At 37.8% G+C, this 20,550-nt stretch overlaps 1 protein-coding gene across 1 annotated transcript; it reads right to left on the bottom strand.

Moving 5' to 3' along the window:
• Window positions 1-233: 233 nt before the first annotated feature.
• Window positions 234-18,081, bottom strand: TIF3H1 (translation initiation factor 3 subunit H1). Its single transcript, XM_089372932.1, has 12 exons — window positions 17,925-18,081; window positions 17,660-17,739; window positions 17,454-17,570; window positions 17,225-17,334; window positions 16,116-16,182; window positions 2,288-2,421; window positions 2,135-2,183; window positions 1,855-1,926; window positions 1,630-1,731; window positions 1,443-1,510; window positions 1,092-1,244; window positions 234-801 (listed from the first exon to the last, which is right to left on the bottom strand). The coding sequence occupies exons 1-12, from the start codon at window positions 17,944-17,946 to the stop codon at window positions 744-746; spliced, it is 1,032 nt and encodes a 343-aa protein (XP_089229058.1). The 5' UTR covers window positions 17,947-18,081; the 3' UTR covers window positions 234-743.
• Window positions 18,082-20,550: the final 2,469 nt, after the last annotated feature.

The following is a 20,550-nucleotide window of genomic DNA, read 5'->3' on the forward strand; positions in this document are numbered from 1 at the left end:
TTACAAAACACAGGGCCACAGTGCAACGGTTGTTTAAAACTATTTCAAACAAATTTCCATGGTTCCCCTCTGACAAAAGCCATTTGATACTGACAGTTTCGGAAGTTCTTTAAATTGTGAATTTTCGAGTGATCGCAGACAGTAAATCTTCTAGTTTTGTAAAATATCATTGTCATGGTAATTTTCTAGAAATCAGGCAATAAGCATAGCAAGTTTGCCCGATGGACCAGCAATTTACTGACTAAATCACATTCAAATTGATAAGATTGCTTTTCATATGAATTGCCAGTGTTTCAAGCCTTCCAGCATTGTCAGGTCTTTCCACGTGAAAATGGAAGAGAATCCACGGCACTGAATCGAAAAGGACTTGTTACCAGCTTCAATGGCAACGTCCCTAATTACGAAATTGAGACACTAGCATTTTATCTACGAGGACATGTTGCAAGCAACACTGCGATTGCAGTGCTGCTATCTAGAGTAAGAAAAATAATGTCATTGTAAATTTTAAAAACAATAATAATTCAATCACAAAACTATCTGCTATGAACCACAATTCAAAACTGGGGACTCGTGAACTGTATCTAATTCGCATCTCCTTTGGCCAGAACCCTAACTCCACAACGGTATAATTTATGTAGGAGTTCCATTTGCGAGATTAAAAAAGCTTGTGCTCTCTCGTCAATTTCAATTACAACTAATTAAAAATCCTCCATTGCTATTTCAAAATGGCCGCAATCAGATATTCAACTCTTGTGAACTGCTTCCATCAGATAAAGTTTGCTGAAACTCTGTCCAGAAAACCTGCAAATTTGCCAAAAAGATAAAAATCTCGGTTAACCAAAAAAACAAGGAATGCCAATAAAATGGATAGTGTCTACTAAATAGTATGCTAATGTCCAATATCAATAATTTGCGTCTTCAAAAAATTATAATTTTCTAATTAAAAAATCCATACATCTTTATCTAATAACTGGCTATTTAATTCAATGAACAAACTTCAAAGGACTAATGAAATGACTATGAGGATTGCTGATATAGTTTTTATTTGTAGACATTCAATTTTTAAAAATAACTGCTATACGGAAGAGTACCCCTTTATTTGGTCACAGTAGTTGGCAACTTGATTGGTGATGAGATAGCTCTCAAGTCTAGAGGGTTCAATAATTGGCTTGAAGAGAGGGTTTGAAGAATCCTCTTCAGGTAATGGTTCCTCACCAGCAGCTTTACGTGCCATGTTGTCTGCTCTGTTAATCACAAGCAATAGCAAGTCAGAAATCCCAAGGAAAATAGAAATGGAACATTACAAGTATGCTCTAAAAGAGAATACACAGACACAGACCATGGGTTCATTGAATTTACATAACATTGTTCCAAAAAATGCAACAAAATATTTCAGTTAAGAGATGACAAATGAGTATTCTGGCTCTGGGTGGGAAATTTACCTTCTTTTTTGCAACCAAGCCTGCTGCTGAGATTGTTGTCGTGAAAGATTACGATAATAATATTGAAACTGAAAGAGGGTAGAGGCTATTAGAGTAATATCTACATTTACAAGGAGTAGCGGGTAATATAAAAGACACCAAAAAGGCAGTAACAAAGACTAAATACCCCATCAAACAATACACATACCTTCTGTTGTTCCATGGAAAGATCATCCATGCAATCAATTAAAAACTCCAGATTTTTTTCCATAAAAGGATTTGTGGACAAAACCAGCCTGTCATAGTCACCCTGCCAAGGGAAACCAAATGAAGAATCAAGACCAGTATTCATAATTGGAAGGCGGCACTGAAAGTCATTAATCCTAATTCGATGCTATAATGTGTTACTCATTTAAAGTATAAACATCGATACCTGGGAAACAGGTGAATCAGTTTCCAACTCAGCCATAATAGAACTAACAAGTACAGAGTTTGAAATTTTAACCTGCATTGCAGCCAACCAATAATACACCACTTCAAATAAGAATATCACTTTACTCTTAAAAGAACAAAAAAATTGTAACCAGAGATGCATATGTTCAAAACTGAATTAGACAAGTTATCAAGGTAAGAGATATCAATTATTAAGTTTTCATAAAGCAATGACAGACGAATGTTTATTTATAACATCAAACAGCATAATAATTACATACAGGAATCTCCTCAAATATATCCACCCATGTCAAATTCTTCTCCCTCAACCTGTACAAAAGATCGACATTCAAAGTTATTTGAAAGATACTCTCGGATCAACAAATCAATGTATAACTGCCAAAATTGCTAGGTGTCACAAAATAAAAGAGTACTTTTCTCCAGTGAAATCGTTACTCTTATAGAGATCCATGAAAGTGTCTTGAAGCTTCAGCGCCTTCATTGCCAAAACGCCCTGTCCTGAACGTTCTGGGTCGTAAATAATACAGACACATCTTCTGATATTCTCCTGCAACAATACAGTGGGGAAACTGTTAATTTTAGGCAACAATGGTATGTTGCTTTAGAGCAATTTTACTTCAATTTCTTTATTAGCCCAGTGTCAATATTCAGATTAGCAATCACATCAATATGATAGTAAAATGCAAATAGAACGTAAACATAAACAGTAGAAGGCAAAGCCAAGACAAGAGGACACAGATGTGGCACCAGCCAGGGACAAACCCCAATGTGGGGAAAGCCTTGATCAAATCTTCCTGTAGTCTTCAATAGTTCAGCAGAGAGAGATAGTACAATTTACAAATCTGATCATTTATAACAGCAGCAAAAGAACCCTAATCAGAAAAGTCAACACTAGTCAACAGGGCAGATTTGAACCTCAGCAAATCAGTCAACTTCAGCCTCCAAACAGCAAGATAAAACAACCCTCAAAACAGTCAGAGTCTGGTCAAACAGCCCATCTGCAGTCAGCCCTAACTGCAGTCAACATTGGTCAAACTGTCCAGAAATTCAGTTTCCTGAAATTTTGGCCTCCTGAAATTTCAGGTGTCAAGAGAGAGAAACCCAAAAATCCGTACCCAATCAATGAGGAGAGAGAGAGGTGTGAAAATGAATGTGTCCAAATGAGGCTAAGTCACCTTCTATTTATATGCAACGTTGAGGATGAATAGACGTGACTGTTGGGCTTCTGAGCCTACATAAGTTTGTTGGCCAACCTTGACAATTTGACCATAATCAAAATTAATTCATAACTTCATTTGTACATGTCAGAATCAAATGATCTTTAGATCAATCCTACACCTTTTAAAGAGAGGAATCCAAGAAAAATATCAGCTGTCATAAATAAGATGACCTATGTGAAGTTTGGCCCTAGTTGCCAATTCTTACACTCCCTTTCAACTAAGTAGAACTCCATTTGTTAATCCATCTGCCAATCTGTACTATCTCTACCATCAATGCACTGCTCTGCTCTGCTAAACTATGAGGAAGAAGAAGTGATCGAGAAAGTATCATACCATTCTCTACTGACCCGAAGTCAGTCTCAATCAAAGGAGAGTGTGTCATACCACTCTTACTGACCCGAAGTCAGTTTCAATCAAAAGAGAGTGTTTCGTACCACTCTTACTGACCCGAAGTCATCCCAAATCAATATCAATCATCCTAGCACAGGGAGTACAGTAGTACATGATGCGTCCATCGGTAGTACTATGGTCCTTATCCTCATTTCCCTATTCATTGGCCAGATGGGAGGTACTTCCCATGAGTCCCAGATGGCATGGATAGGATGTCTCAGCAAGAGAAAGATGAACCACTCATCCTGCCTACATGTCGCCAAGGGGTATCACAGCGAAAGGTTGAACCACTCACCCTGTGCACAGTAAACCACTAGGGGAAGACTTAACCACTCACCCTATGGTTGCTCATTGCTCCAAGCCCCTCAGAGCTCCTAGAGCTCAATATCCATCTCATACACGACCCTCATAAGATGATCTCTCCACGACTAAGTCGTTGACAGAAGGTCGAGAACTTGACCTTCCCCAGGGGCTTTGTCAGAATATTGACGACCTTCTCATCAGTCCCAATGTGATGGAGTCTTATTGCTCCTCGTTGTACCATATTCTGGATAAAGTGGTACTTGATATCTATATGCATGGAGCGATCATGAAACATGGGATTCTCTGATAATCAGATCCGACTCTGGTTGTTACAGAGGATCACAATGATATCCAACACATGTCCAAACAGCTCATTGAAGAGCTTCCTCAACCAGAGAGCTTCACAAGAGGCCATACTAGCAGCTATGTATTCGACCTCAGCGGTGCTCAAGGCAACCGATTTCTGCTTCTTGCTCATCTAGGGTATTGAAGCAGAACCCAAAGAAAAACCGCATCCAGAAGTGCTCTTGCGATCCACCACAGTGCCAGCCCAATCAGCATAAGAATAACCATGCAGCCTCACATCTCTAGCAGTGTATCTCAGTCCATGAGTGATTGTGCCCCAAAGATATCTCAGAAGATTCTTGGCACCAATCCAATGTATATGATGAGGCTCAACCATATATTGGCTCAATGTGTCCACTGCAAAACATATGTCCGGACGAGAATTCACCAAGAACATCAGTGCTCCTATGAATTGACGATACTCAGAAGCATTTCCCAATTCAAGTCCAGCAACACTACCACATAACTTCTTAAAGTTAAGTTCCATCGGAGTAGTCACAGGCTTGCAGTCCACATCCCAAATCTTTCCAGTATCTTCACAACATATTTTCCTTGAGAGAGGAAAATTTCACCTAGCTTTTGCGAGATCCCCAACCCTAGGAAATAGTGCAACGGTCCTAGGTCCTTCATCTCAAATTCATAAGCCAACTCCCTCTTACATTTGTGAATCAGAGGGTTTGCACCTGTCAAAGAATTCCTCCACATAAAGGACCAGAATGAGAGGTTTATCATTTTCAACCTTAAAGTAAAGGTTCGAATCGGCTTCACTTCTAGTGAATCCCAACTTCATCAGATAGCTATTGATCCTCTCATACGAAGCCCGAGGTGCTTGCTTCAATCCATAGAGAGCTTTCTTCAACTTGCATACATGAGATTCCCAATCATGAACTTCAAACTCCTCGGGTTGTTCCACACAGACTTCCTCTTTGACTGAACCATGCAAGAAAGCGGTCTTGACATCCATCTTATGTAGGTTCCATCCTTGCAAGGCAGTAAGGGCTATGATCGAGCGGTTGGTGGTGTATCGAGAAACAGGTCCAAATATCTCATCGTAATCTACACCTTCCTTTTGAGAGAAGCCTCGAGCAACACAACGAGCCTTGAACTTTTCTGCACTTCCATCAGCTCCATGCTTGATTTTGTAGAGCCACTTAGAAGTGACAACCGATTTGTCCTGGGGTCTAGGGACCACATCCCATACATCATTCTTCATAACTGACTTGTATTCTTCATTCATAGCATCCTTCCATACTTGATGCTTCACAGCTTCTTCGAATGATGAAGGCTCATTTTGAATGATAGTGCTCATGGCAGTCAAATATCCTTTATATTTGTTCGTTTTCTTGCTTTCTCAGAAAGTCCCCCTTGGTGCAATGTGTCTCTTGGCATCTTCGAGAGTCTCCCTAAGCGATGAGGGTCTCCTTTTGGAGGAGGAGGATCAATAAGATCCATAGGTTCATTAACATCAGGCATTGTTTCGTCTTCTTTTGCACCCTGATTTCTGGTGTCAACTTCTTTGTCTTTCCTTAAGATGACCACATCCCATACATCATTCTTCATAATTGACTTGTATTCTTCATTCATAGCATCCTTCCATACGTGATGCTTCACAGCTTCTTCGAATGATGAAGGCTCATTTTGAATGATAGTGCTCATGGCAGTCAAATATCCTTTATATTTGTTCATCTTCTTGCTTTCTCGGAAAGTACCCCTTGGTGCAATGTGTCTCTTGGCATCTTCGAGAGTCTCCCTAAGCGATGAGGGTCTCCTTTTGGAGGAGGAGGATCAATAAGATCCATAGGTTCATCAACATTAGGCATTGTTTCGTCTTATTTTGCACCCTGATTTCCGGTGTCAACTTCTTTGTCTTTCCTTAAGATAGGAAGGTTGTTGATCTTCTTAAGGGTCATATCTTCGTCGAAGGTGACATCATGACTTACCTCAACTTCCTTTGGACCAGCCACATAATTTCTATATCCCTTGGAATTTTCACTATAGCCCACAAAGATTCTTTTTTTGGCACATGAAGATATACGGGACTTCCAAAAATTCTAAAATGAGAGACATCAAGTTTCTTACCAGTGAACATTTCTTCGGGAGTCTTGGAGTCCAAAGCTTGATGAGGGCATCCGTTTTGAACATACACAGTGGTATTTGCAGCTTCAGCCCATAGGAACTTCAAAAGGCCTTGATCATGAAGCATGGCACGAACTGCTTCTGCAATAGAGCGATTCTTCCTTTCAGCCACACCATTCTGCTCAAGAGTGAATGGCATTGTAGTCTCCCTCTTAATGCCAGCGTCTCTGCAATAATCTTGGAATTCATTGAATTCGTAATCGGTCCCATTATCAGCCCTCAATATCTTGATTTTCTTCTCGAATTGGTTTTCGATCAAGGCTTTGAAGTGTCAAAACCAGGTGAACACTTCATCCTTCTTCTTCAAGAAGTAGATCCAGGTGTTGCAAGAATAATCATCCATAAAGGTGAGATAATATAAGTATCCTCCCAAAGAGTTTACGAGCATCATACTAGATATGTCAAAGTGGATCAATTGCAATATAATTGTGGTCTTGCTATTACTTGAGGGGAATGGTCCCCTTGTAAGTTTTCCTTCGACACATCCCGGACATATACCTTCATGCTTTACTTTGAACTTGAGCATATCTATCACCATTTGTCTCACATCGAGTAGGACCTTATAATGAAGATGGGCAAACCTCTGGTGCCATAGTTCAGATTGTAGAGATGTGTCGCAAAACATGGCTCCCAATGGACTTCTTCCAACTTGATACAAAGTGTCAACCCTGAACCCAAGAGTGAAAGCATCTTTAAAATTTCTTTTCCAAATACATACCTTTCCATCGATGAATGCCACCTTGAATCCTTTGTCCTCCATGGCTGAAATGGACACCAAGTTTTTCTTGAGATCAGGTACATATAGTACTTATTGCAAATGAATAGTGTTATCTTGATTCAATTGCAGGGTAACATTGCCTACTCCCTTCACAGGATAGGTGGCATCATCTCCAAGGATGATCTCCAAGTTTGTCTCCTTTTCTATCAGATTAGAGAAGGCTTACTTGTATCTGATGAAGTGCCTTGAGGCACCATTATCAATCAGCCAATTTCCCAAAGTGTCTAGAGGAGAGGCAGTGGAGAAGGCCACGAAAAGATAGTACTCTTTTCGCTTATTGTTAACAACATTTGATTCTTCATACCTGGAGTTCCTTGATTTCTTGGAGGGTCGACCATTTCCTTGATCCGGCATTCCTTTTCCTTTGCCATTGGCCCTGCCATTCCTTTGATCGTTGTTGTTGAAGTTGCCCCTGGAATGATTATGATCATCATCATGCGATGTGTCCCTTCTATTTGGACACTCCCTTGCATAGTGGCCAAACTTATTGCAAACAAAACACCTGCCCTTCCTTCTTCCCTTAAATCCAGGCTTTCCATGGAAATGAGACCCTGCATTATTTCTCCTTTTGGCATGAGCAGGGAATGCAGTGGGGTTGCTTCTATTAGAAGGAATTTCTTACTCCACCATTCTTGTTCCTTCTTGAATGCATCTCAACATCAACTCTTCAAACCCTGGAATTCGATCATTGTTGAGGACGGTGGCTCTAAATACATACCACTCATGTGGGAGTCCTCCAAGGGTGGTGAGAGTAAGTTCCCTGTCAGGAATGGCTTCTCCAATGAGAGTAGATCATTCTTGATCTCAATAATCCTCGAGAAATAGGATTGAATATCCTCGTCCTTGCCCTTCTTAATATCCTTCAACTTATTCTTGAGAAAGAGAATTTGATTAGCATTACCAACCTTGAACATGCCAACCAACCTGTCGTATATCTTCTTGGAGGTCTTCAATTTAGAGATATAGGCCACCAAATGCTTGTCAATGGAATCCCTGATAATCTTCTTCGCTTTGACATCAGCCTTATTGTACTTGATCTTTGCAGCAGCTGGTGCATTTGAAGGAGGTTCATGGATTTTACCTTACACATAGTCCATCACTTCTTTTTCTTCTAAGTTCAAATCAAGAGACATCTTCCATCCATGATAGTCAGATTTATCATGGAGCTTGTCTTCAGCCGAGAAGTAGGATGAGGAACCCATTGAACCTTTTGTCCTTGTCCAACTGTCTTTGGTGATTGCTCTTTCACTCTTGCTTGGTCTTTGTCTTCACCTCAGCTCTGATACCATTTTAATTTTAGGCAACAATGGTATGTTCTATGCTTTATAGCAAGTTTACTTCAATTTCTTTATTAGCCCAGTATCAATATTCAGATTAACAATCACATCAACATGATAGTAAAATGCAAACAGAACATAAACATACATAGTAAAAGACAAGCCAAGACAAGAGGACACAAGAAGTGGCACCAGCCAGGCACAAACCCCAATGTGGGGAAACCCTTGATCAAATCTTCTTTTAGTCTTCAATAGTTCAGCAGAGAGAGAGACAATACAATTTACAAATCTGATAATTTATAACAACAGCAAAAGAACCCTAATAAAAAAAGTCAACGTTGGTCAATAGGACAAATTTGACCCTCAGCAAATCAGTCAACTTCAGCCTCCAAACAGCAAGATAAAACAACCGTCAAAACAGTCAAAGTCAGGTCAAACAACCCACCTGCGGTCACCCCTCGCTGCAGTCAATGTTGGTCAAGTTTCAACACTTAGTCAAACTGTCCAAAAATTCGATCTCCTGAAATTTTGGCCTCCCGAAATTTCACTCTCCTGAAATTTTGGCCTCCCGAAATTTCACTCTCCTGAAATTTCGGCCTCCTGAAATTTTGGACGTGTGGAGAGAGAGGGGCCCAAAAATTTGTAACCAATCAATGAGGAGAGAGGGAGGTACGAAGATGAGTGTCCAAATGAGGCTAAGTCACCTTCTATTTATATGCAATGTTGAGGATGAATAGATGTGACTATTGGGCTTCTAAGCCTACATAAGTTTGTTGGTTGACCTTGAAAATTTGACCATAATCAAAATAAATTCATAACTTCATTTGTAAATGTCAAAATTGGATGATCTTTAGATCAATCCTACACCTCTCGAAGAGAGGAATCCAAGAAAAATATTAGTTGTCATAAATAAGATGGTCCATGTGGAGTTTGGCACTAGTTGCCAATTTTAACAAAAAGTCATCGTATTATACAAACTAACATAATTCAAATCAATTTAGAAAACAAACTACTACTCACAATTTGTACGTTATGCTCACTTGACATTAAATTAGGATAAGTTTGATGATATGTCAAACTTTGTACTACTTGTTAATTGTTACTTTACATCTAAATACAGTGTGATTGTCTTCGTTAAATACAGAGATGGGCAAAAGTAAATAATAAGGCTCTACAACTAGCCTCTTGACCTTTCCTGCCCATGCTTGTCGGAATACAAATTGATGCATGGGAATGGAAAAGATTTTGGTCTTTCATATCTTTCAGACTAGTTTGGTTTGAGATAATAGAATAGCTTACACAAGCCTAAATTGCAAAATCAAAAGATTATTGTAAATCTCCTGCTTAAAGTTGTTGAAAAGTGACAACAATTTATGTAAATAATGTAATTATGGGTAAATTTAGTTTTTACCGGTCAGTGAATTTTATAACGAGAAGTTATCTAACAAAATAACTCATATTTATTGGTGATTACCCGAGAGGCTCATTGTAAGTTGGAGAAACATTCTTGAGCAATAAGATTTCCAATCCTTTGTCCCGTGGAGGTTTCCTTGACACACTGTCAAGGTTTTACCACGTAAAATTCTTTGTGTTACATTGTGTGTTTGTTTCAATTTCCTAATTTCATTTCATTTATTTCTTGATTGAATGATAAGCTCTAAAACCAAAAAGTGGTATCAAAGCCATGATGTGAAGACTATTAGGTGTAACAGAGAAGAAATATCCAATAAAGAGCTCAGACCCCGTTCCAATTGAAACTCTATGAAGACCAATGCTAAGAAACTTGCACCGCAATAAAGGAGGTCTGTCGAGTCAAGAGACAATCGCAAAGGGGTAAATGTATTGTTAGAAGTCGTCGGTCGAAATAAAGCCTGACGTCATCGAGTCAATACACAGAGTCGCGAAGGGGTCGTGCTCATGCATAGACCCGTTAGAGAAGTCTCGAACTCTGACACTGTTGCTGGAGAAAGGAGTTGAACTGAGTCTGAAGAACCACCAAGCCTGAAAGAAAGAAGGTCGTCGAGTGCATTTCCTTAGTCGTCGGTTGAAGAGACACTGCCTGCAGCCGAGAAAGGAAGAATCGTTCTCTGTTTGAAGCCTCAGCCACGAAGAAGCCGACCGCATTAGCCACTGTACAATTTTTTTTTAAGAGCCGAGTCAGAGCCAAGAAGAACTCTGCCTGCTCGAATAGATGATCGTCGGTTGAAGATTTTGTCCATGTTGCTATAGCCGCCTATTTGGAAGAGCCTATCTAGAAGGAGAAAGCCGCAACGAAGAAGTTTTTTTTTGTGTGGGAGCAATTCAAATCCAGTCATTGGGTAACCTATTTTTTTAATTAGCAATATTTTTTTGAAAAAAAATGGATAGGGTTTGAAGTTTTGTGAAAATTCTGGAAATTTTTCTGGACAACCTCAAAAAAAAATTTAAATTGGTTGAAAGAAAAATGGAGTAGGGTTTAAAGAATAGTATGAGGAAGCTTGAATAGAATTGAAAGAAATTCTAAAATTTTATTTAAAAATAAAGGGAAACTAGAAAAGAAAAGAAAAATTAAAGAAACCCTTGCTAAAAGAAGGGAAACCAGAAATTTTTTAAGAAACCCTAGTTGAAAGAAGGAAACCCTAATAAAAGGGTTTAAAGAATAGTATGAAGAAACTTGAACAAGATTGAAAGAAATTCTGAAAAATTATTAAAAAAAAAGAAACCAGAATTTTTTTTTTAAAGAAACCCTATTTGAAAGAAGGAAACCCTAGTAGAATGATTTGTAGGAAGAAATGGCAAAAATGACGAATGCTAAGTTTGAGGTGGAGAAATTCACCAGCAAGAACAATTTCGCATTGTGGAAACTGAAAGTTAGGGATTTGCTAGTGCAACAAGGGTTGCACAAAGCTTTAGATGGGGTGAAGAAGAAACCTGTTGGCATGACAGATTTGGATTGGGAGGACTTGGATGCCCGAGCTCTCAGTACCATCAGGTTGTGCCTAGCAGATGAAGTTCTCTTCAATATTGTTGAAGAAACCTCGGCATTAAGTTTATGGGGAAAACTGGAAACTTTGTATATGACCAAATCTTTAACCAACAGAATTTGTCTAAAAAGGCAATTATATAGCCTTCGAATGTAGGAGGGTAAAAAAATTACAAAACATTTAAATGTTTTTAATACACTTATTTGCCAATTGTCAGATATGGAAGTTCAATCTCAGGGAGAAGACAAAGCTATCACCTTGTTGTGTTCTCTGCTCGAGTCCTGGGACCACTTTGTAACTTCTATCAGTTTGAGCACAATTGAATCTTTGGAATTTGATACAGTTGTGGGAGCTCTGTTATCTGAAGAAGTACGAAGGAAGTCCAGCATTGAAACCTCCGCACCAAAAGCCATGGTAAGCAGAGTTCGGTCAAAGGAAAAGAGGGGTGAAAGTAAAGAGTTCTTCTAGATCAAAATCAAAGGGAAAGAAGTGTAAAGCCAAATGCTGGTACTGCAACAAAATTGGACACCTCAAGAAAGATTGTTGGAAACGAAAGGAGTTTATTGAAAACCCAAAGAAGGAAGCAAATCAAGTTGAGTCAGGTATGATTGATGAAGTTTTATCTATTGAATTGGGTATGGTAGATGAAGCTTTACCTGTTTGTAATGTCTCTCAAAATTATGAAAATTGGTTGTTAGACTCTGGTGCTTCTCATCACATGAGTCCACACAGAAGTTGGTTCACTTCATATGAAGTTGTGAATGGTAGTTTTGTGTTTATGGGTAATAATGTATCTTGTCAGACTGTTGGGATGAGAAATATCAAAATTAAAATGTATGATGATACAATTATAACATTAACTGATGTTAGACATGTACCTAAGTTGAGAAAAAATTTGATTTCTTTGGGAGTGTTGGACTCAGAAGGTTATAAATTTACAGGTCAAAATGGAGTGTTGAAAGTTTCAAAAGGCGCTCTGGTTGTTATGAAGGTAGGAAACCTTTACAGACTCAAAGTAAGTACTCAAGTCAGTTAGGCAGCCATTGTATCTGAGAAGGAAGAAGAAGGTACTCGCATATGGCATCACCGGCTGGGTCACATGAGCGAGAAGGGTCTTCATATACTGATGAATCACATGTTGCTTCCTGATTTGAAATTCTTGAGGTTGGATATTTGTAAACATTGCGTACATGGTAAACAATGTAAACAGAAATTTAAAACTAGAAGTCATAATAGTAAAGAAATTTTGGACCATATTCATTCTGATCTTTGGGGACCATCTCCTACTATATCTTATGGAGGTGCATTATACTTCTTAACGTTTATTGATGATTTCTCCAGGAAAGTCTGGGTCTATATGTTGGAAAGAAAAGCCGATGTATTTAATGTTTTTAAGCAATTTAAAGCTACAGTGGAAAAGAAAATATGCAAATCAATTGAATGTTTAAGAACTGACAATGGCGGTGAATTTACTTTCGTAGAATTTGACCACCACTGTAAGGATGAAGGGGTTGTTAGACATTAAATTGTTGTTTATACTCCTCAGCAAAAATGGCGTTGTTGAACGTATGAATCGAACTCTTATGGAAAGAACCAGAAGCATGTTCAGCAATGCTAACCTGCAAAAAGACTTGTGGGTATAAGCAATATCTATTGTTTGTTATTTAGTTAACAGATCACCTTCAGTTGCCATTAATTGTAAAATTCCTGAAGAAGTCTGGTCGGGTCAATCATGTGATTATTCACATTTAAGGATTTTTGGTTGTGATGCCTATGCTCTTATTCCAAAGAATCAACGTTCAAAGTTATGTCTTTGCTGGGTATGACTATGCGGTGAAAGGATACAGGTTGTGGGATCCATCTTCGTGGAAAATAGTCATTAGTAGAGATGTAACATTTGATGAATCTTCTATTCTAAAATCAAATGTTGAAAAAGTTGAACGGGAATAGGTATCGCCGAATCAGCGACTTCAATTGGAGGCTAAACCTTTTTCAGAAAATCGAAAGAAAGGAGAGACTTCTGAAGAAAAAGGTGAGGAAGACGCAAAGGAAACTATTGGAGTTCCAAAACCAGTTCAGCAACCAGTCACTCTAATAAGGGCTACAAGGGAAAGAAAAACACCCAAAGGATATGAAGATTTTTCTTCATCTATAGCATGGATTATTGAAGATAGGGAATCTTCTTGTTATCAGGAAGCAGTGGATGATGCAGATAGCGAAAAGTGGAAAAGGGATATGGACAAAGAAATGGAATCTTTATAGCCAAGAACAAAACCTAGGATCTTGTAGAACTTCCTAAAGGGAGAGTGTCGTCGAATGCAAATGGATCTTTAAATTGAAACATAATGTTGATGGAAGTATCGAGAGGTATAACGCGAGGTTGGTAACAATAAGGTATTCTCAGGTTGAAGGTATTGATTTTCATGAGATTTTTTCACCAGTTGTAAAACTTGTTTCTATTCATACTGGATTGGCACTAACTACATTACTTGACCTTGAGTTAGAACAGTTATATGTTAAAACAACTTTTGTACATGATGATTTGCATGAAGAAATTTATATAGAACAACCGAAAGGTTTTGTACAAGGTCGCAACAGAATATTAGTTTGCAAGCTCAAGAAATCATTGTATGGCTTGAGGCAGTTTCCCAAACAGTACAAGAACTTTGACTCCTTCATGGTGAGCCAAAACTTTACTAGAAGTGAGTATGATCATTATGTGTACTTTAAAAGTTTCAATTGCATATTCATTAGCTTGGTCTTGTATGTTGACAATCTGCTTATTGCGAGCAAAAGAATGGAAGAGATCAACAGGTTAAAGGCTCAGCTCTCTAGGACGTTTGATATGAAAGATCTTGGAGCAGCAAAACAAATATTGGTCGGAGATACATAGAGACAGGAAAAATGGAAAGCTTTGGTTATCACAGCAGAAGTATGTGGAAAGAGTACTTGAAATGTTTGGTATGAACAATGTGAAACCTGCTAATATTCCATTAGCTTCCTTTTACGCTTTCTTTGGTTTTGAGTCCTAGAACTGATGAATAAAAGAAGTATATGTCGCGTGTACCATATGCAAATGCGGTAGGCCACTTAATGCATGCGATGGTATCTACAAAGCCTAACATTTCACATGCAGTTGGAGTTGTCAACAGGTTCATGGCAAATCCAGGAGAAGAACATTGGCGAGCAGTGAAATGGGTGCTTCGGTATTTGAGAGGCACAAGTGACCATTGCATCATCTTTAATGGTAGTGAAGGTTCAATCTGCGGATATGTGGATGCTGATTATGCAGGTGATTTGGACAAGAGGAGATCTACTACAAGATATGTCTTTACTCTTGCAGGTGGAGCAATTAGCTGGATGTCAAAGCTTCAAGAACAGTTGCTTTGTCCACTACTGAAGCAGAGTATATAGCTGCTTCAGATGCCTGTAAAGAGACAATCTGGTTGAAAGGTCTACTTGATAAGATTAGAAGGATGCAAGAGAAAGTGAATGTGTTCTAAGAGTGTTATTCATTTGGCTACAAATCCAGCTTATCACAGCAAGACCAGGCACTAAGATACCATTTTGTGAGACATGTGATCAAGGTGACAAAGTAGCTCTCAAGAAGGTCCATACACAGTAGAATCGTGTAGACATATTCAGAAGTCAATTACAGTAGAGAAGTTGCGATGGTGTTTGGCTTCTCTTGGCTTGCAGAAGAGATGATGAATGGGTGGGCATGGGCAAGGGATTAGAAAAATTGTTGTCAATGTGGAGATTGTTGAAAAATGACAACAGTTTATGTAAATAATGTAATTATGGGTAAATTTAGTTTTTACCAATCAGTCAGCTTTATAACAAGAAGAAGTTATGTAACAAAATAGCTCATATTTATTGATGATTGCGCAAGAGGCTCATTGTAAGTTGGAGAAACATTTTTGAGCAATAAGATTTCCAGTCCCTTGCCCCGTGGAGGTTTCTTTGACACACTGTCAAGGTTTTGCCACATAAAATTTTGTGTTACAATGTGTGTTTGTTTCAGTTTCCTAATTTCATTTCATTTCTTTCTTGATTGAATGATAATCTCTAAAACCAACAAAAGCATCAATAGCAAACAAAAGATTGTTAACCTCTTTAATTCTTCAGATGATATTCTTATTTACAAACTAATACTAGCCACAATCTACACCATTTGAGCCCAGTAAGGTAAAATTCAACAAATCAAGGGCTTTTTTCATAGATCAGCTGAATAATATTTACACATTAAACCTTTGAAATGAATTAAATCAAAATCCCAAAACTATATATGGCAACAAAGAACTCCAGATAAGGTATGCAATTTTCAAATTTCTTTCCATAATGATCAATACCTACTAGAAGTGAAATCAAAAGCGCAGAGTAAAATCTCAAGTTCAAAGTGTAACTAGGATAACAGAAAATTGTTGATTTCTCTCGTGATAAATGTTGATGTCCTCCAATGCTCTTTGAGCACTTAAACTAATCTACAGTCCTTGTAAAATAAAGCTCAGAGTAAAATATCCTGTTCCAAGTGTAACTAGGATAACAGAAAATTGTTGATTCCTCTCATGATACATGTTGATGTCCTCCGGTGCTCTTTGAGCACTTAAACTAATCTACAGTCCTTGTAAAATAAAGGCAAGCAACCAAATTTGTTTCCATGGAATGTTCACCCTTTAATTCAACATTGAGTCAGTAAAAAGACATCAAGTGTCTGCAACAGTGTTTATTTTCTGAAGATAAAAGTGTTATGAAGAATAGGCTGATGCACGGTGCACCATGAATACTTGCAATTTTTAAAAGTAAATGTGATAATTCTTAATAAATACCTGGTAATTCATAAACGTCTCAATCAGTTCCACAGTTTGAAAGGAACCCATTAAAGTTGACTGGTACCTGTTAAAATTTGGAAACATTAGTGGTATAAAAGAGGAAAAGAGATCACATATTTACTATTCTATAACAATAAGTTTTCAATGCAAATAATTCTGGAAATTCCTGCCGATTGTCAAATCATGGCCCAAAAATAACTTGACTTCTTTAAACATGCATACGATATTAAACTCCAAAGTCTATATGACCAAAAATGCCCCCCAGTCATCCAATTCTCTCAGAAAAATGCTTATGGAATGAGAACGTCCAAGAAATGACCTGGAAATGCTTCCCAAAAATCCAAAATGACGTATAATTCTTTCAGGATGATTCCCGGATGTTTCTTGCTGACAGATCCATTAAAATCCCTCCAATTTCGACTTGACCAAATCTCAATATTCAATGAGAACAGAGTTTACAACTTTACATCAGGTTCGGCAACACAAGAAGCTACCTCCCTTGTACATGAAAGCCAGTGGCTCTATCTTTTTTATTGTAGTTTGACAGCGTTGCCCTACCTCCTCCCTCTGGTTCACTCTAAAGGCTATGACAGTGAATCAGCCACTTTCAAGACACACATAGTTGGTAATGTGATAATGCGAATGACAATGCCTTCTGAGGTGTGGCTCGTATTGGTGCAGCAACACTGATTCAATTGGTAATATATGAAAGTGTTGTTAAAGGCAATCCCTGTGCTATTGTGGACCTCTGTAATAATATATAATGCTAGGTGCAAGTTCTGAAGCTAGCGGAATCGATGCCTAAAGTAGAGACTTTAACCTAAGGTAGAATAATTGTAAAGATCCTTTAGGGAGATCTGTACTCTCTTCAATCAAAAGGGTTTTAAACAACCCCAATAAATAACATAAAAAATCCCAGGTTTTACCATAGTTAGCAATTTTCGTACTTGCTAAACTAAACTATATATGTGAGTTTCCAGATTTGTCTGCCCGCATATTACTTTCCAGGTTCAAAAGATGCACCAACTACACTGTTTCATGTCACATCCTTCAACCGTGGAAATTTTGCCCCAAACCAAAAGCAACTTGATATTAGCAAAACTCACCATCCAACAGTGTTGTTATCGACATTCACTTCTCTCAGGCATCGCATCATTTCAAGTTGATAATTTGCCCCATCAGCATCGGCTTCATCTTCCTCTTCCGCTCCCCGGCTCTAATTATCAGGACAGATAATCAGAACAACAAAACTCCCACCTTAAAACCATTCCACTAAACAGACTTAGCAGGACGGCACAACAAAATGATAATATTACCGCGACTATAACCACATACCGGGAATGGGAAACAGTTGGTGACCTCCAGAACGCTTCCAATATCCAAACCCAAAAGTTGCCCGGTGACAAGAGCAGTCGAACACTCTTTGCAATGCTTTATGATTTTCAAAACGACCTGAATGTATTTGTTCACTTCAATAAATCAAATCAATATTGCAACATACAGAGCGAAACGAAAACCATATTTCTGAGAAGAAAAAATACCAATCCATCAATCTGAACCGATCTGAGTGGAGCGGCCACCTCTTCCGTGGCAGCAGCTTGTGCAAACGACCTCATCCCAGCTGCAAAAGCGAGAGGGAGATCCCATATAATTTAGACTGAAACCTGATCTCCAAATAAAGTAAAAGAAAAGACCAAAAAGACTAATTTTACAGACCGTCATAACCCTAGAAAACAAAATCCTCAAACCCTCGAAACAAATAAAACCTTAGAAGGTCACAATATATCATATCAAAATGGTACTTACTTTGTGCCATGAATTCCGCCATGGCTGTGGTGCAGACCGAATCAATGAACAGAAGCGAGTTGCAATGCCGGGGAAAAGAGAAAACAGAGTGTATCTGGTGGAAGCCGCGAGTATGTGTGTGAAGTATTTGTTTTCTCTATCTATACTTTGCCTCGTTAATGAAGCGGGGAAATTGGAGTATGGTCATATGGAGGTTTTTGGTACATAAAAAATAATAATCACAACCCTATACTTTGCCTCGTTAATGAAGCGGGGAAATTGGAGTATGGTCATATGGAGGCTTTTGGTACATAAAAAATAATAATCACAACCCCAAACCAAAGAGGGTTAAGAAGCCATTGCTCCAAGATTGTCGGTAATTGTTTTTTGTCAAAAACTTTGGTGTAGGTGATTCCTCGTTACTCACTTTTACAAATTTATGTGGAATTTTGTTACTGATTTAACTCGAGGTGCTTGGCTTGCCTCTAGTGGTTGAAACTATTTATGGCTCAATCAAGGCACAAGTAATTAATTCAAATTGGACATTAGGTTTATATATTTAGTTTACTCGAAGTAATTTAAAGAGTGTTTTCTAAAGGAACATTATAAGTTTGCTCCAAAAGTTATCATGAGATAATGGCACTTCTCGTAAGAGTGTCTTCGATGAAATTTTATTTCTGAATTTGAAATTTTATGTGGAATTTAAAGTACACCTTGTTCTAAACTATTTTTAAAGTGGATATTTTTGATGTTTTGTAAAGGCACTCCTCATGTAAAGTCATCGGTTCAATTCCTTGTTCTTATTGGAGTGATCTATTGGACATGTTGAAGATGTAGTTTTGTCAAGCTTACAAAAAAAGTCAATAGGTCTTAGATAGATGGTGATTGGATGCTTTGTTAAGACACTCCTTGATGTGAAGTCATTGGTTCAATTCCTCGCCCTGATCGGAGTGATATATTGGACATGTTGAAGATGTAGTTTTGCCAAGCTTACAAAAAAAAAGTGGATACCTTTGAAGGTTATGATACAATGTTGGGATCAAGGTATTGTAGCCACATTGTTGACATTAATAGAGTATCCCATTTTTTGTTTTTACTTTTAGCTTAATCTCATTATGTTGAAATCATTACTTGTAATCCTTGAGTTTGTCATAACTCTTTTAATTTTTTTCTCATTCATTTAAGGACTTTTGGACAAAGCAAAGTGCTCAATTTTGTTTTCCATTTGGGTGAAATTAATCAAAATATAAATAATTCATTAGGTAGCTTCATATGTCTTGAACCGAATTGGTCATTTAACACTTCTTCCTATAAGAGACTTTGACTCAAATTTTACATGTTTAAGGATTTTGAAAGAATTTTTCATGATCCAAACAATGTAGTACATCAATTTTCATAACATATATATTTTTGGTGTTAATGTTCACACCATAAGATCTAGGACTACACACTTGTGGTTAAGGTTGACCTATCTCAAATCCCAACCAACTAAGCTTAGGCTCTATTAGTGACTCAAGCCACAAATGATTCTAATGGTTCACATTTTTAGGTTGTTTGTAAGAACTCCTAATAAAAGAAGTTTTGAGTAACCTAGAAGGATTACCCTACTGTTTGGTCAATTTAGAGTGTCCTAAATTGCTATATTAATTGTCAATCTGGGAGTCGTAAACTGCTGAAGTGAGGCGCACTATATATGCAAGATAATCGATTTCTTACTTTTTGTCGTTTTTGGTTTTTAGTTTGTTTTTGGGTTTATCTTCGTTGATTCCCTATTGTGAGACAGCAATCCTAAAAGTCAAGTATGGATAAAAATGTTCAAGGCAATGATGTCCTTTGAAATGATTTTCAAAACTTCAAACTTGCAAAAAGGTTTTAAAACATGCAATGATGAGATTAACTCCTAAAAGATAATGAAAATGTGCCACTATTCTAATTAAACAAACAGTGAACTATTGATCATGAAACCCAGTATCCTTACTGCTATATAAATATAAAAGAAACTGAACTCAAAGAAATCCAAAAATTGCAAGCAAAGTAAACTAAAATCAAATTACATCAACTCATATTCTGACCCCTCACCATTCATCTCGCTCTGGCTTTCAGAGGTAATCATAAACAACTTGAGCAATCTGATATCTAATTTGCAGAAAATAAAACTAATATTAAACTACACACTCATACTTCAATCCCTCACCATTCGTCTCGCTCTGGCTTTCAGAGGTAACTGAAAATGACATGAGCAATTCAATAACTAACTTGCAGAAAAATAAACTAATATCAAACTACGCACTCATACTTCAATCCCTCACCATTCGTCTCGCTCTGGCTTTCGGAGGTAATTGAAAATGACATGAGTAATTTAATATCTATCTTGCAGAAGAGTAAATGAGCAAAACTGAAATAAATAAAACAGTGCTGGAACTAAGAACTAAGAAAAATAAATCAGCAGAAGGACAAGAATAATTCCATGTCATTAGTCATTATAAAACTATGTGCAAATGCCCGGGCTGCCTATTGTAATCTGAAACAAAGACACTGATCAGTTAACAGCATTATAAAGTATACAAACTATGGACAGAAGTAAAACGTGAATACCATAAGCAATGCAATATGTACACGTGAATGATTTATGGCATAAGGAACGTAA

Source organism: Pinus tabuliformis, chromosome 8 (assembly GCF_031772625.1).
Source record: "Pinus tabuliformis cultivar Carrire ecotype Pingquan chromosome 8, CPIR1, whole genome shotgun sequence".
Lineage (NCBI taxonomy): Eukaryota > Viridiplantae > Streptophyta > Pinopsida > Pinales > Pinaceae > Pinus > Pinus tabuliformis.

Excerpts from the sequence above, each read along its gene's own strand:
- TIF3H1 (XM_089372932.1), bottom strand. The coding sequence starts at position 17,946 with ATGGCGGAATTCATGGCACAAA. Across the intron at positions 17,740-17,924 it reads GGCGGAATTCATGGCACAAA|CTGGGATGAGGTCGTTTGCA; the intron begins GTAAGTACCATT and ends TCGCTTTTGCAG. Across the intron at positions 1,732-1,854 it reads CTGATTCACCTGTTTCCCAG|GGTGACTATGACAGGCTGGT; the intron begins GTATCGATGTTT and ends TTCCCTTGGCAG.